The sequence below is a fragment of the Labrus mixtus genome, chromosome 5, assembly GCF_963584025.1.
Source record: "Labrus mixtus chromosome 5, fLabMix1.1, whole genome shotgun sequence".
NCBI classification, from domain to species: Eukaryota; Metazoa; Chordata; class Actinopteri; order Labriformes; family Labridae; genus Labrus; species Labrus mixtus.
Window position 1 is genome coordinate 2,736,737 of NC_083616.1, and position 16,480 is coordinate 2,753,216.

Genomic DNA, 16,480 nt, shown 5'->3' on the forward strand with positions numbered 1-16,480 from the left:
ACAGAGAGCAATCTCTTTCTCTCTCTCGCTGGGATCAGATTGGATGTACAGCTGCAGGCTGATATATGGCTGTGAACCCCCGGCCCTTCCAAACGCTCTAATTACAGTGTCGGAACTCGCTGCCAGCTGAGAAGACGTGCCGGAAAAAAAAAAGGCCCGGGACGACTTGTTGGGCTGTAAATCATGCGCCACGACTCTCGTGTGCATTTTTGTTGACTTTTCTATCATTGCGTTTTGTTAAGGGCTTCTGGCCAATCAGAGTCAAGCAGGTAAGAATTGACAAAAGAAAGGAAAGAAAAGAAGGGGGGAGAATCTGCTTAATTATAGGTGCCAAAGTGAACCGGGTGAACTCGTTATACAAAAGGGACACAAATCTTCATTTTGGGTGAAGTTATATCACGACATGTTCTGTTAACATCAGAGTGTGTTGTGGTCTGCTTACCTGCCACAGCTTGATACACATGACCATCCCCACCTTCGCGTCTGGTACCAGGGTGCAGACCGGGGTCTTACTGGGCAGCTCGATGATCTTGATCTGCAGACACACATGACAAAAGATCTTAAAACCATTTACTGACATGTTTATCTCCACATTCTACATCCATGCTAGCAACTATGTGGGCCAGTGCTCACAAAATGCTAACGTGCTAAAAATGTTAGCATCTAAGTTCACCATGTTTGCATCTTATCCCATTACGTTTTTACAGCAGAATATGAGAGTCATTCACCTTTTTGAAAACTGTGAGAATCTGTTCTGCAGTGGGCCGCACGGACCTGAGTGATCTCTTCTGGTTAATCGTAAAGTTTAATGTCTGCTCTGGCTAGCTGAAGGGGTATGGGGTCAATTCCATACACCCACCCATTGCGGGGGGGTGTATCTCGTAAACACCAAGATGGCGCCGCGGAGGGTTGCCTCGGTGTGTTGGTGCGCGTTTTGTTTCGCATCTGAACACCAAGTCAAATTCCTCGTATGTGTAAATGAACTTGGCAATAAACAAAATAAAAAACGATTCCTATTCTGATAGAAGTACATTGAGATGCACTGTCCACATTTATACACAGTCTATGATCTAGATCTGCACTAGGCTGGTGTTTCATTGTGGGTAATGTTCACACCAGGTTGTCAGAGAAAGGATGCACTGAGTTATAAATAATAAAGTGCAAGTTTTGAAGGTAGAGTAATTACTCATTTTCAAAGTATTGCACACTTTTGTACTGATAAAGAAATTTGATAAAAAGTTCAGGGATCAACCAAAGTCATTGCAATTCACCCTGATGGGAACATAAAAGTCTCTACCAAATGGACTGGTAATCAGTCCATTAGTTATGAGGAGAGATCCACAAAATGTAACCTCATGGCACCTTTGGAGAGAAAGTCTGGTGACCCTCAAGTGAGTGGGCTTCTCCAACTGGGAACCATAACATCTGCCCCAGATTTCATGTCAATCCGTCCAGACGTTGTTACAAAAAAGTGTTGGACAGACTAACAGACGTCTAGTCTCTTGAAGTATGCAGCCTGCTATAGATGCACTTCATGACTTTGGATGCACCTTTGGGTGTTAGCTTGTTAAACGTCCAAGTAAAGCTTCAAATCAGGTAACCTGGATCATGTTCATTCACTCCGGAGGTTTTGTTTTTAGGCTCGTCCAAACTGTGCTCAGACTTTAGCCCACCCAGGCTCTGAGGTCACGACCTAAAGGCCTCAGCTGGCTGACCGCCTTCAACATGAAACCTGTTGTATTCTATTTTATCCAATACATCCAAAGTATTTTAGTTTTAATTCAGAGTTTCATTCAGATCATTCTTTTAAACATCGTGACCCACATACAGCTCCATGCTGTTGTGCATTTATCTAGTTACAAGCTGTCTGCTCTGTCACGGTTTGTTTTTCCCCTCTGAATTCAAATAACAAAGCAGCAACCTGAATCTGTCATTGTGGTTCAGGACCTCCGCAGATCAGAGAACCTCCAACCGGCACTACAGTACCATCCATCAGAGCGGAGCAGCCGCCCCAACTGTCTATAATAAATCCTGCTAAAGACCGACCCCGGGACATGGAGTGGTGTTTCCTGCACACATTGGCACTGATTCTGATAGAATACACAGCCCTAATGGAGCCGGTGATAAAGTGTGCACCCGCATCACCACCAAACCTCATTCCTTCCACTTCCTCAGCGCTGATGATCTGCATATTCATCCTCATTAGGCGTCCGTTTTTTAGCGATCTGTATTTTAGCACGAGGCCACATCTGTCCTGCAGGTTTACTTCTGCAGTACCTGACAAAGAGGGCCTTTAAGGACTTCCCTGTGCCTCAGGTGATCGGCGTTCTTGTGGCATCATGCTTGTCCATAAATAAAACACCCACACAACTAATTAATGTTTCTGCTGGCGGGGATCTCACTGTCAGCAGTAAACAGTAAAACCACCTGGATTAGCGATGAAGGAAACTGTGATTCTGTGGTCTGGGGTTACACAACTAAATATTGACCTACCTGCTCTAATCATGACATTGTGCAAATGTATTGTTGGTTTGAGGGAATTCATTCATGTGGGTGTTTTATTTTTCAGACACATGATGAGCATCAGTCTTGGCCGGTCGGTTATGTCTGTGGAATGAAGCGGGGAGACCGATGAATAAAATGGGCCATGGCCTGTTTTGGTCTGACTTGAATGGGTGTGTGTGTGTGTGATTTTCTGTCTGCCCGTGTCTTTTGGGACAATGGAATTATTGAGGTGCTGGGAGTCATAGGCGCCCCGCTGCCTGGCCTGCTGGATTGGGGTTAACAGAGGCACGTTTGGCAGGATCAGATGACCGCTCTGTCCCTTTCAAGTGTGGCTCCTCCTCCTCCGCAGCAGAGCGAGTAACATGAATCTGGAGGCAATAAAAAGGTGGCTGAATCGCTCCACAACTCCACAGGCTTGTGGATGTTGAGCATTAACTACGAGATATAATGTTTAGACAGATCCATTATCTCATTTTAAGTGCGCGATCTGTCTGTCCTGGGAATTCTCTTCTTAACCCTGGTCATAGATTCAAAATGTAAACAGTCACTTTGACTTTTTCATCATCCAAGGAGAAGCCAAATTAAGAAGTATTACTTTGTATGCCTTGATACCAGCTTGATCCCTATGATAACATACGATACGATCACGGTACAGCGATTCACGATGATCACACAGTTTTTCATCAGGATATCTGATTAACTGAAGAAAACAAAATGCACATAAAAAGGTACACAGCAGGATTCTTGTACTTATTCCCGGTAATTCACCGTTTGTTGGCTCGGTGATTGGTCCACCAATCTATGAGCCCCCTCTCCTAGCAACCGTTGCTGGGCTACTTCCTGTTTTGACAAACGTTTGTCTGGGGCAAGTCTTTTCAGTGCATGGTGGTTAAATTGTGACCTTGATTTAGTTACTACAACGTGGTTAAAAGTGGCTCGGGATGTCTGCAAGAGTGACTGAAGATATCCGCCTCGTAATCCAGGAGTTTTTTTTTTTTGTCGCATGGATCTGTAGCATTTAGCTCTGAGTGATGTTGCTGTGATTATCAGATCGTGCACATAACTCTCATAACTGTGTATTGAATGCCCTGTCGGCGACATTTAGAGGATGTTTCAGACCCCCAGCTCCAGAGATAAAGAGTAAAGGAGAGACGGGGAGCAACTACAAGAGGAACGCTAACGTTAGCCGACATCACTAGCATCAGACATCGTTTTTTTACATATTTAGAGTCCTCCTCATACACCCTGCTGTATCCCTGCCCTGATTCTTTTCCCGAGGACAAGCTTAGAAAAATCACATCACTTAAGTATAAATAAAAGTCCCTCTAACCAAGCAGCATTTTGAATGGTGGCAAATGGGAAGGAGCCCGGCAACAAGAGATTGTGTCTAACCTAGTAACAGTAACTAAGGAGGGCGGGGCTTGACAAAGGTTGACGTCATGGTGAGGGTAGAGCTTGACAAAGGGTCAATTTGTTGCCACCTCTAATCTCTTTCATGTCAAAAGGGCCACCGTTAGGAGTCACTGACGCCAAACAGCATCGGTCTAATAAAGTTTATAAATGTGTTCTTCATACTTCAGGTGTAGCTGGAGCTTTCTGACCTCTGCAAACAAGAGTGCTCACACTTCAAATGGTCTAATGACACATTGGTGGACTGCTCACAACATTACATTGTCCACTTAAAAGACTCTTTTTCTATTTCTGGATCGACCTCAGTGCGAGAGATCCCAGTGAGATAAAGATGACAGCGGTCTGATGTAAGAGAACAAACCTCGCTGTGCCACCTCTAATGTTCTGACAGAACTGAAAGCCACAAATATGTTTGAGCACTTCGAGTCTTTGAGCGAAATGTTCAACAGCAAGTCTGGTCAGGTTTGTACAGGCTGGTGTTTTTATTCTCAAATCGACAGTTTAACCAATTAACCATCCCACCTCCCACCAAGAAACTCCACGATATCTCCTCCTCCTGAACACAGAGAAGCACGAGCAAGAAGACTATCTGTCGATCTGAGGGGGGGGCGCTGGTTCCTTTCTGATAATTACATTTGAGAACAACCCTTCAGTGTTAACCTAAAAAAATATGATTTGATCATTTTGATAAATCTTTGTAGACGAATAGTTGCTTTTATTTGTACGTTCTGCTCCTGAAATCAAAAGTGATGCCTCCTGATAGAAGTTCACATGAAAACATTTTGATTCAATTAAACAAAGAAGGATGAAAATGCAATGTATGTCATTAAGATCCTTTTATTCTTATTTGCTCCTCAAGGTGTCATCTCATTTTGCAGAGTGAAAATTGATTTCTCCTCAAGGGGCATCTAAAAAAAAATTGCACAACTTAGAGTTTCCATTTGTGACGTCTCACCTCCTCTGTCTGTTGCCCCGCAAAGGCCAGCAGCTGGTTTCCGGGGCTCGTTTCCAACACGGAGCACTGACAGAATCCGACGCTGCCGGTCCACACCGAGTCCACCACCTCACTGCGACCTTCACTCAGATCCCACAGACACACCTGCATGTCACGGCCCTGACTGCTCCACAGAGACAAAGATAAAAAAAACTTGTTTGTACATTTTGAGGGTCTTTCCTAAGGTTACATCTGGCATGTTGCTTCAGGAGCTAAGGATTGAACCCCTGACCAAACGGTTGAGAGAAGACAGACTCTACCACTGAGCCACAGCCGCCTGACTTTCACCTCTAACAATGCATGACACTGAATGTTTCCTACTAAGTCATAATATTCAAAAAGGCTGATATTAGGCCGTCATCCTCACCTGATAAGTGTATGTGCCGCCTGCAGCGTGCTCACCCAGATGATGGAGTTACCAGAATGACCTTCGACAATCCTCTCAGCCCTCCTGGTATTCAGGTTCCAGATATGGATGGCACCTTTCCCCGACCTACAAACCCCAACAGGATGCTTTATGAAACATGCAAACAGTCAATCAAACATGACTCTGCTTTAACCCTCACTTGTAGTAAAAAAATATAAAAGTACAAATCTGTCAGCGGGGTTGGAATTAGCCCTCTGACCACAGAGCTCCGCCTCCTCCTGTGAGTGCCAATCAGAGTGTTCTGATTGGCTGGCTATATATCTACGTAGCAGGTGTTTTGTGACTGTCTCACCGCAGCACAGAAACTTCAAAACATACTCAAGAAAATAAATAAATTAATTAATTAAAAAAAAGTTTGTTTTTGTTTGTTGAAGAAAAAGAGACAAAACATTAAAGTTGTGATTAATGACTCACGCAGAATAAAGAAGGGGAGTGTCCCCACCATGGCAGCTAAAGTGGAGGGTGTTGAGGGGCCCTCCAGCACCCCTCAGGGTGTAGATAGGGGTCGGAGCAGGACGAGACATCGCCGGCTCATGCAGTCAGTGTACAGATGCAGAGAGTATGTAAACTGGTGTCAAGAATCCCACTGAAACAGACAAAAACTGAAGTTAGCTCAGAGAGGAGTTTTGGCATTTGAAGCTCATGTCAGGGAAATGTTCGTTCTTTGTGCCGTTTTCTGCAGAAATGATATCAGGTTCATTCACATCGGGTTAATCTGACTCTTCTTAGAGGATGACAGCGAGATGAAAGTTAAACATCTTGTTGTGTTTTCACACAAACACTGAGCACAGACATAGAAAGTAGCTCCAGTTTCTCTCTCTCTCCCTCTCTGCAGACAGTTGTGTTAAATGCACTGTCTGTACTTTTTCTATTGTTAGTATCTAAAAACCCTGTGGCCCTCTCTCTCTCTCGCTCTCTCCTGCTTCTAGTCGACATGATAACACCTCTCTTACTCAATACGTCATAAATCACTGCCCCTGACAGCTTAATTACAGTAAACAGAGATTCTGGCTTCTCACTGCTCCTGAGATCAACAGCCGTTGTCCCAGAGGCACAGGTAACAGCTCAGGCTTTCATGTCGTCTGTCAGCCAGGCGGCTGAGGAAACCAAACCGACCGCAGGTATGCTGCTAGGAAATGATGCATCAACATTCACCTGCAGCGCTATCACTGGTTCATGTCTTATTAGAGATGACTTCAGAAAACTGGTATCGATGTATCCATCCTAGTTGTGAGCTGCTCATCATGTACGGACTAACAGATCGCTCAAGGCTGGTTATTTAAGCATTCAGATTATTTTAATTGACCAAAAAAACAATGAGCAGTAACGCACTTAACCAAATCATTCAAATAAAAATGCTCACACGATTAACTGGCAGCCACACCTTGAGCTGTTCAGTGAATTGTTCTCGTGTCAAAGTGAAAATAGATGTTTACCCGGTTATCTGCAACAACATGTTCATCAACACCAGAGGCCAAGAGGAACACTCTACACATTGAGGAATATTCTTCTTTACATGAACATGATAAGGAAACTCTCCACTCAATGTGTTCAATTGAAGACAGTCAGGAGGTGAGGTGTTATCCTAGCTTAGCATAATGACTTGAAACAGCTAGCACAGCCCCGTCTCAAAGTCGAACAACCAGTACCTAAATCTAAATCTTCTGAAACTTTTTTTTTCACCACTGCCTTCAAATCATTTGCTCCTGATCTGTACAGAAAACAAAGTCATGCCAGGCAACCAGAAGAGGCTGCATGTCACAAGTCACTGCCCACCGCCCCACCCCCGCCAGGAAATGACCAAGCAAGGAACACCTGAGTTTTTAGTTTAAAAATCCAGACATTATGTGCTACTGAGAGAATTCATGAAAAATCTAAAAAGACAAGCACATCCTTCAGTGGGTGCTGGGTTAAAAAACATGAACAGGGGGCGCTGGTGGCGCAGTGGCTGGTGCGCGCACCCCATGTGTGGGGGCTTTGGTGCTCCAGGCGGGCGGTCTGGGTTCGGGTCCAGCTTGTGGCTCCTTTCCCACATGTCATTCCCCACTCTCTCTCTCTCCCTGATTTCTGGCTCTATCCACTGTCCTATCTCTCCAATAAAGGCAAAAAAGCCCCAAAAAAATCTTTAAAAAAAACCAAAACATGAATAGGTAAAGAAAAGCAAACAAGATCTGCACACCAAGAAGCTCCTGTTTGAAGGATTTATAGATAAGTGAGCCAACATGCTCTTCCTGCTTCTTGGTGTGTTGGTCTTGTCTGCTTGTCTTTACCTTCTGAGAGAATCAGCCTCTTCTCCTCGAGTTCATGTTAAACTCTGCTGACTCCTGACTGGTTATCTGATAATGGTTATACATCTTCTCAGCCAACTCTAACAAGAAAGTTAGCTGTTTTTTTTTCTCAAAATTATGAACAACTCAGGCACAATGTTGGAGGCATATTGCATTCACATGAGAAAATACAAATCTGCTCTGTTTCTCTGAGATAAGGATCTCAGAATTATGATTTACAGATGTTAAATGGATTTCAGCTTGTTTTAGTATTCTGACTATTCAAGTGCTTTTACACCACAGGTCAGACCTACACATTCACACACTGATGGTAGAGGCTGCTGAGTAAAGAGACCATCAAAGGTAAATTATCCCATTACACCGCTGATGAAGCATTGACAAATGCAAGCGCCTCAATACAAGAATGCCTCAGCTGCACTACGTGGGGATCCAGTATTTATTGTCTCTTGAGTCACCATGTGGCCACGTAGCCAACGTGAATGCATTTTAAGATGCGTCAGGTTGTAACAGTGAAGCGTGTCTCATTGGGAACGTTTTCTGCTCTAAAGGTCTAGATGAAGCTTCTGTAGGGATTTAGAGGAACAGTATTTTGTTAATTCAGAAAAACAGAGCATATTTTATTTCCTCATTTGAATGCAATATGCTTCTGTAGGTAACTACATGTTTTAGGTCATTGTAGTTCAGGAGCACGACCCCACCATCGTGGACCCCTCCTCCACTTTTACTTATGATAACCACTGCCCCCCCCCCCCCCCCCCCGCAATCAGTGGAAGCCGACACTGGAGCCTGAGGCATTCAAGAGCGACTCATTTCAGGAGGTTAGTGGTTAAATTGTCCATGTGAATCTGTGAAGCGGAGAGACAGAGACCCCTGACCGACCAGCCTGCCTAATTAAGACACACACTGCTGCATTCTGGGAGTCTCAGGGACAGAGTCGAGACGGAGGCTACACTATCAATGTTCACCTATAGACAGATAGCACCCTCATGACACAACCTGGATCCCTAAAAAGTTGGCACACTGTGTAAAATGTAAAAAAAACCTGAATGTGATTATTTGAAATTGAAAACATCAATTGATAAAACTGAGAATTGTCATTGTTTGGAAAAGTCTCTGCCAATTTTGAATTAGATGCTGACAACATGTTTCTAAAAACATGACAGGGTCATGGTTACCAATCTGTTGCATCACTTTTCCGTTCAACAGTTCAAATTCAAATAGGGCATATAACTTTACAAATTAAGAGACTACTCAGCTCTAGCATTTGTTCTGTTGTCTTTGTGCTGTTTTCAATGTATTTTTCAAATCATCACTGTCTGTTTTTAGTCAGTTTACAACATCTCAACATTTTTAGGAATTGGGGGTTGAAGAAAAGAAAGCAATGACACAGCTGAGAAAGGTCAAATGTCACAAATAAATGATTTCTTACTACTAGGTGTGACAATAAATTCAACTGTGAACCCAACATCAAGAACGAGGTATCATTTTTTGACAATTTTTCACTTCAAATAAAAAGGCATCTTAATGCATTGTAATAGTGCATCACTATTTTCTCCTATATACTCAGTAATATACTTCCAATAATAATTATGATCAGTTAGATGATCCATAACTCTCTTTTGACTTGGAAAGTGCTTTTAAAACTCTGAGAACAGCAGACTGTGATATAAAAACTAGAGGCCAATATATTACCAGCCTGGCTGACATTCAGCATATGGCCGATTAGCTAAAGCCACATGCTGAATATCGGCTAATAGGCTTTTATTTCACCAACCGCTGATGAAATTAATTAATCAAAGGTTGCACTTCTTTGGCTCCCAAGCAGGTGTGTCTTTCCTTCTGGGTCTGTTTTCACTCCCAATTCAGGCTCATCTAATTTTTTTTATTTTTTATTTTAGATAACCAGGAGACCCTAATTGAGATTAAGAATCTCATTTAAAAGAGAGTCCTGGTCAAGAGGGGCGGCAGCACAATAAACAAGTTACAGACATAAAACACAGAGCAACTAATAATCACAGATTATTATCGAGTCACTAATGTCCCGCCCACATCACAATCTGATTGGCTAGACGTCACTCGAGTAAAAGCCAATCAGCACTGAAGCCTGCACAGAGACAATAGCAGCCTGCAGTGGGAAGAGAGCATCCGGTTGAGCATTTTAACAAAGTCTTAACAAGTCCTAAACCATTTGATTGGTTTAAGAAAATGGCTGTTTGCATAAGATATGGACTATGAGGCATCACCCACGCAGCTGAACTAAACCAACAGGAAGCTCTCTGGCCAACAACTGTAGAAACTTGTTTTAGTGTGGTATGGAAAAAATGGCAAAAAGCATCAACAGGGTTTTTGTGAGGGTCTTTCAGTTAAGCTGTGAATGGGGTGGGTAAGGCTGCATTCCTTAGCCAGAGTCCTGTGCCTGTGTGAGTGTATGACAGGGTGAGGCTACCCCTGATAACAGGTGGATTAGGAGTCCTGTATTGTCTTCTCGTAGCAGACCTGCATGGGGCTGTGAGTCACAGACACAGCAGCCTCAAACTGTCTGTTTTCATTGTCTCAAGGTCAAGGGCTGTCAGACTTTCCACTAAGCAACCAAAGTTCACTGTCACTCAGGAACGACAGTTGAGGACGCTCATGGAGATGTCGCTTGAGGTACACCAATGTTCACAGGTACACCAAAACATGTATTTAAAGGCCACTTTCCCCTGCCACTACTTCCTCAGAGTATTCCCGGCGTCAGCATTTCCAGCGGTCTGGTTTGCCCCCAACAATAGGTCTGTTGGGGCTGGCTGCAAGTGTGTCAACCACAAACCTAAATACAAACATGCAGGCAGCTCAGGAAGGGAGAGAAAGATAATGTAAACAAACAAGATGGTGGCAGGATGTCACTCGGATCTATTTACACGGACCCTTTTTTTATTGTTCCTTGTAACAAGGGAGAGGAGGCAAAGCAAACAATCCCGCTGGTCGCTTGTCCAGTTTGTATGTTGGGTTTCAGGAAACATCTCGAGATGGCGCAAAAGCAAACGTGTCAGGAATCTCAAAGCAAAGCAGCTTGTTCAACCAAGAAATGTTGAATTCTCGACAATTCCCAGGCAGTTTTAATGAAACTAAGAAGCTTTCATAAAGTGATTGAGGGATGGATCCAATAGGTTGGAGACGTTTCTTATTAGAAGTGTCCACAGGAACCGCAGAGCAGGGTAACCAGGTCGGTCTAATTAAAACTTGTGTGTGGTGGACAGGCCTGCCTGATAAATCAGACTGACTGATTAATAAACCTGAGCCATTGGGAAGAGGCAGGAGAGAGGAGGACTGAGGGCTCCTGCTCGCCCCTGTAACAGATAAGACAGCTCCGGGGTAATCCGACTCTAAGTCCGTGGATAAAGGCAGTTTGTCTCTTCTTGGGCCGTCTGTCCACACCTACCGGGTAATTAGGCCTAATTATGAGAGAAAGGTCCGCTTCCCCTTCATGTTATTAAATAAGAGCCAGCCTCGTCCGCCAAGCATCTCTCAACACCAGCAAGGGGCTGGCGACCTTCAGATCAAACGCAGCCACTATCTGTGCCCCCCCCCCCCCTTTCCCTCGACTGAAGCACCCGTTCCCCTTCTCGGCATTGGCCGCTCATATTAGGGCTTGAGGAGGGAGGGGGGCAGGAGAGGGTATTCGTCATGATATGTGGCATCAAAGTTTTTTGTTTTTTTTTACCAGAGGCTAGAGGGGAGTCCACTCCGCATTCCATCGCCTGGCTCTTTTAGTCCTGGTATCATGGGATCGGCAGCAACCTACCTGAGCTGCCCCCCCCCCACACCCGCCTTGTCAAATTCTGCCATTCATAAATAAGAGCAGGGAGGGAGGGAGGGATGGATATACTGATCACAGGGGTTTATTATAGAAGCTTTATAATGCCCCCAGCTTCACAGGAGCCATTATGGTCGGCATGGGATCCCGAGATCCTCTGCTGATATCAGCCTCATCAAATATGAGATCTGAGCTGCGTGATGAAAAGTGAAGTAGATTACACACGACTCAAAAAGCTGCATTCTAGATATAGGCCCTCGAATGAAAAGCCGACTTTATAAAATGTCAAACCAGTGGGGTGGGGTGGGGGTGGGGGGGTTTCTGTGAGCCGGCTCTGCATGCCTGACAAATCTGAATTTATGAGAGAAAGACACCCAGTCTGTCCACTGCTGCTGCATCATACCTCAGTTATTATTCATTCTGGTCTTATCTTCACTGCCCTGCTTTTCCCAGTCTCGCCAACGAGGCACTTCCTGCTCACTGCTTTGGTTTAGTGGGTGGTGATCCCGGCTCTGTGACCATTAGTCAGCTTTTCTGCCGTTACCTTCCCTACAATGAACACAGATCCCTCAGAGGAGGAAAAACCAACATGCCAAATAGAGAGCAAGCTCCATTCTAAAAGTCCAGTAACACAAACAACATGGGAAGTGGCGAGGAAGACACACGCCCTTTTATTGTGTCTTGGTGGGTTTTTATCTGGGCTGGATAAACAGACCAGCGGCGGACAGAGGGCCCAAGTCAGACACAAGTGCACCAACACCCACTGTCAGTCACAGATCCACTGAGTGGGAAGAGGTGGCATTGTTCGCGTGAATAGCGTGAATGCTAAGCAGGGGCCATAGCAGATAAGAGCTAAATGCCTTGTGGGTGTCATTGAGGCAGGCACTGATGGAGGGTCCTGTTTTTAGGAGGTCCTGACTGTGGTCAACAGGTACCAGGAGCCTTATCTGTTTGCATTATCACCCATTTCCTCCACGAGGTCATTTACCTGGACACTAGAGGATAAAGAGACACAAGAGGGTTGACAGCTCGAGTGCCAATCATACATCTCCACACGTTAAGGGGGGTCACAGGCTCTGGGTCTATACGGGGGGTTTGGCTGTCTTTACGGCCAAGACATGTTAAAAGTTTTTAAGTGCAATAATCCCATTTCAACGTCAGGCAAGAGGAAAAAAACACAGACAACAACACTTTGTCAAACAGCACACCCCCACAGTGCTACGTCTCTGTCATCCACACTGAGTGATGAGTGATGGCGTAAAGGCTAAGTAATGGATGGTGAAAAGACTGACAGTGTGTCAACTACATGGACATGTGGGCAGGCCGGACTCAGCTGCTGAAATAAAAAGAAACTCTAAGCAGAACAGCAACAAAAAAAGCACTGGTTCAACGTTAAAGCTCCTCTAGGAGTGAGGAGTTTTCAGCTGATTATGAAACTTGAATTTAATATCGATGTCACTTCATGAGCAACAAAAGCAGACAGAACAATCAGCAACGAGATTGATAACATAACTCCTGAAGTTTTCAGGGTGAGTTGTGTGTGTGTGAACGCAAAGAGACACATTTTTCACTCTGACTATATCCAGAGTTTCTCCTGCCAGCCCCCTCAGTATTTTGTCTGCAAAAAGTCAGAGTGAGCTGATGTGAGAACCAAGCGTCAACCTCCGATCATGAAAAATGAAGCAAATGTGGAAGTGCAAAATCCTGCAGATCCTCAACTGTCCACTTCAGAATGGCTCCAGGAACATCAGGAGTCACATACACACAACAGGCAAAAAAAGCCGTTTTTACAGCATAAATGAACAATGTTTACAGCATGGTACAAAAAACAAAAAAGGTCTGATTAGTTATTGTCATCACTGGTACACACTGTACGGGGGTGGATTTTTTTCAAATGGTTCCGTTTTGAGTTTATGAATGATACGTGTTATCCATAGTTAGGACTGAAAGTTAGACTGAGACAGGATTTCCAGCATGGAGACTGCTGCTGATGATCCCCCGGAGCCCCCTGCAGGAACAGATGGCTGACGTCACTCAGGCTTCAAACATTCATATTTAGTCTATGGTGAGAACGCAGCAGGATATAATCAGGAGAATTCACCTCCAACGAGTGGCAGGGGATGGTGACATTTATTCCCTGTGACTGGTGTAGGACCATAGACTGTCTGCACGCTACCACTATGATCTCTGTGCACGTAATAAACCTGCTGCATTATGTTTTCTGGTCTCAAGATCAGGAGGATTTCAGAAGCAGTCCTCCTGAAATTCGCTGGAAATGTTCACAAGTTCATATTTGAAAGCGGATATTGAGTGATGTGTGTGTAGCGCTTTGTCAACAGGGGTCACCAAAACAGACGCATACAGAACGTTTCTCACAGGAGCTTTCAGTTGTGTGAAGAGTACTCAAAGAACATCCATCAAGGCAGTGTGATCCCTTAAATAGGCTTTATTAATATTATAAATTCATTATGCTGATTCAAATTGATCTGCATTTGTACTTGGATTTGCTTTAACAGAATTGATTGGTGAATCAGATGTGTCACACCCAACTTATATAAGTCTAAGTACAAAATTAGAAGAAGCTGAAGTTTAAGAGTTATAGGGTCTTAAAAAAAAGATCGGGCAACAGAAGCAGGAACTACAGTTAGAAGTAGGCAATATACTGTAGCGTCTAAGATAAGACAATATCCAGTATTTCACCCATTTTGCAAAGAACAATCAAAACAGGCCTTGGGAGTCCACACATTCACTAGCTTCCTGCATGGCTGAAGTTAAAATGAGTGAACAAACAGCCCCAGGCCACAAGACACGAACACCACCAGTCTCTGAATCAACCTTGTTAGATCTAATATCTAGACGTGACTCATCTTCATTCACGTGGAGGTTGAAGAGACGGATGTCGCCCCAGAAGACAGGAACCTGCAGACTATGTCGGAAAGTGGCTGCCATTAAAGACAGCATGATAAGACGTGTGACAGAAATAACAAATGCTGTCACCATTTACGTTGCAAGACAAGGTGCCAATTTAAGCGGTCGAGAGAGATGGTAGATACAAAGAAACCATTTAAGACACAATTTAGGGCTGCGATTAATTAAGCTCTGAAATTAATGCATTCATTTATTAATCACGATTAAATGCATGATACTTTGTCCATTTAGCTGCACCATAGATATTCCTCCTCAGTGTCTCCCTGTAGTCTCAGTGATGTAAAAGAAGGACTCTGCTGCATCTTTGAATGTCTCATTTCACTTCAACAAACTCATTAATCACAATCACACATTGACCTTTGTTACCATTCCTTTGAGCTGTTTGACGTCAGTATGGATCTCTAACCACTTCCTGTTCCTGTGGTCAAGTTAATGTCCTAACCATCACTCTACATTTCAAAATAAAAGCACGGTTGAATTCAAACAGCATGTACCGGTATACTCTCAGCTTAAGACAGTACAAATGTTAAAAATAAAAGCCTAACAATTTTTTAAAATGGATTTTCAAACATTGTTAATCTCAATTAGGCCTAACTATTGAAATGTAGCTGTTCATCGCGATTAAAACGTTTAATCGTTTGACAGCCCTAATTTAAATGGCTATTAGGGATGTAAGATTAATCGTATTATCGTGACACATTGATTCAAAGGTGTGAAGATTCACATCAGTACTCTGAAAAATTAATCTCAATAATATGGTGAGCGTCGGCAGATGTAGAGCAAGATTTAGAAATTGAGGACGCACCACCGTCTTTTAAATCGGAGGAGTGGAGGCATTTTGGATTCACCAAGACAGAAAATGAAAGAGGTGAGAAGATAACAGACGAGACAAAAACTGTGTGCAGATATTACAAGAAGACAGAGAACTACACAAATAACACAACCAACATGATGCAGCATTTAATCCACACCACAATGAGAAGCTCCAATCACCTCCCCTTGTTGAGAGAAAAAACATTAAAAGGCCAAACCACACTGACAAGTGAGTCTGCAGCCCTTAAAGGAATATTTTTCAGTCATCATTTCTCTTCAGTCTCATTTTGTAAAATAAATCGTGAGAGAATCATATCATGAAGCCAGTATCGTAAATCGTCACATCCTTGATGGCGATACAGGTAGATTACTGGATATAGCCTACTGGTATCATTTTTCTGTTTATTTGTTTGGTGTCTATCTTATTATATTCAATAATTTTCCACTAGTTTGTAATTAAAACACTCTCATCATGAGATTAAAAAGGCTAAATTATGATTATGATCATACCTTAAATACGATACATTTAATTTTGTCTTACTGATCACATCCCGCTTGCTGTACTCTGAATATCCTCAAATGAAGAAGAAGAAGAAGAAGAAAACAGGTAATAAAGTTTGATGAGAGTTTGGAATGAGGCTCTACGTTCTGTTACCATGACTACGCATGTTGTTATCAGTCTATGGTTGTTATGCAATAAATAATGAAAGCATGTCATGGTGTATTATAATAATAATATACTATGAAGTATAATAAGGATGTAAAGGCACTTAGTTTGAACTGTCTCTCCTGTGTCTACAGGGTTAGAGCACGCTAGCAGGTAGCTACACAACAGCTTCAAACGACATATTTACCTGGTTACCATGACAACACGGGCTCTACCGCTGGGTTACATGGGGTCACTTTAGTTGAAAAACTCAAAAAAAAACATTACTAAATACCATTTCAGCGGTTTCAGCCGGGTACAAAGTGAGAGACAGCCGGCAGCTCTGCAGGGAGAGGATACAAAAACATGCGCCACAAGTGAAGGACCTTTGTTTACTTCCGGATAGCTGCCCTTACAAATGCCTGTCTAAAAGTCTCTCTCTCTCTCTCTCTCTCTCTCTCTCTCTCTCTCTCTCTCTCTCTCTCTCTCTCTCTCTCTCTCTCTCTCTCTCTCTCTCTCTCTCTCTCTGCTTTCCTCTGTCATACTCAGGCTGCTACGAATCCCGGGCGGCGCCCTTGTGAGAAATCTCTACTTTATATACAGTACATATATATATATGATGAAGTAAAGGCCTGTATTAAAACAATTAAATTAAATCGACTAGGCTTTATCC

At 43.4% G+C, this 16,480-nt stretch overlaps 1 protein-coding gene across 2 annotated transcripts in view; it reads right to left on the reverse strand.

Moving 5' to 3' along the window:
* Nucleotides 1-16,229, reverse strand: part of gnb1l (guanine nucleotide binding protein (G protein), beta polypeptide 1-like) — a 31,859-nt gene extending 15,630 nt beyond the window's left edge. The window contains exons 1-5 of one of the 2 annotated variants that reach the window (XM_061037329.1): nucleotides 16,103-16,229; nucleotides 5,751-5,922; nucleotides 5,277-5,402; nucleotides 4,871-5,033; nucleotides 443-535 (exon numbers count right to left, since the gene is read on the reverse strand). In XM_061037329.1, the coding sequence (XP_060893312.1) occupies nucleotides 443-535; nucleotides 4,871-5,033; nucleotides 5,277-5,402; nucleotides 5,751-5,860 (492 nt within the window). In that variant the 5' untranslated portion in view covers nucleotides 5,861-5,922; nucleotides 16,103-16,229. Of the gene's footprint in view, nucleotides 1-442; nucleotides 536-4,870; nucleotides 5,034-5,276; nucleotides 5,403-5,750; nucleotides 5,923-16,015 lie in introns of both variants that reach the window. The other variant, XM_061037330.1, reaches the window with a different exon arrangement.
* Between the last annotated feature and the right edge of the window lie 251 nt (nucleotides 16,230-16,480).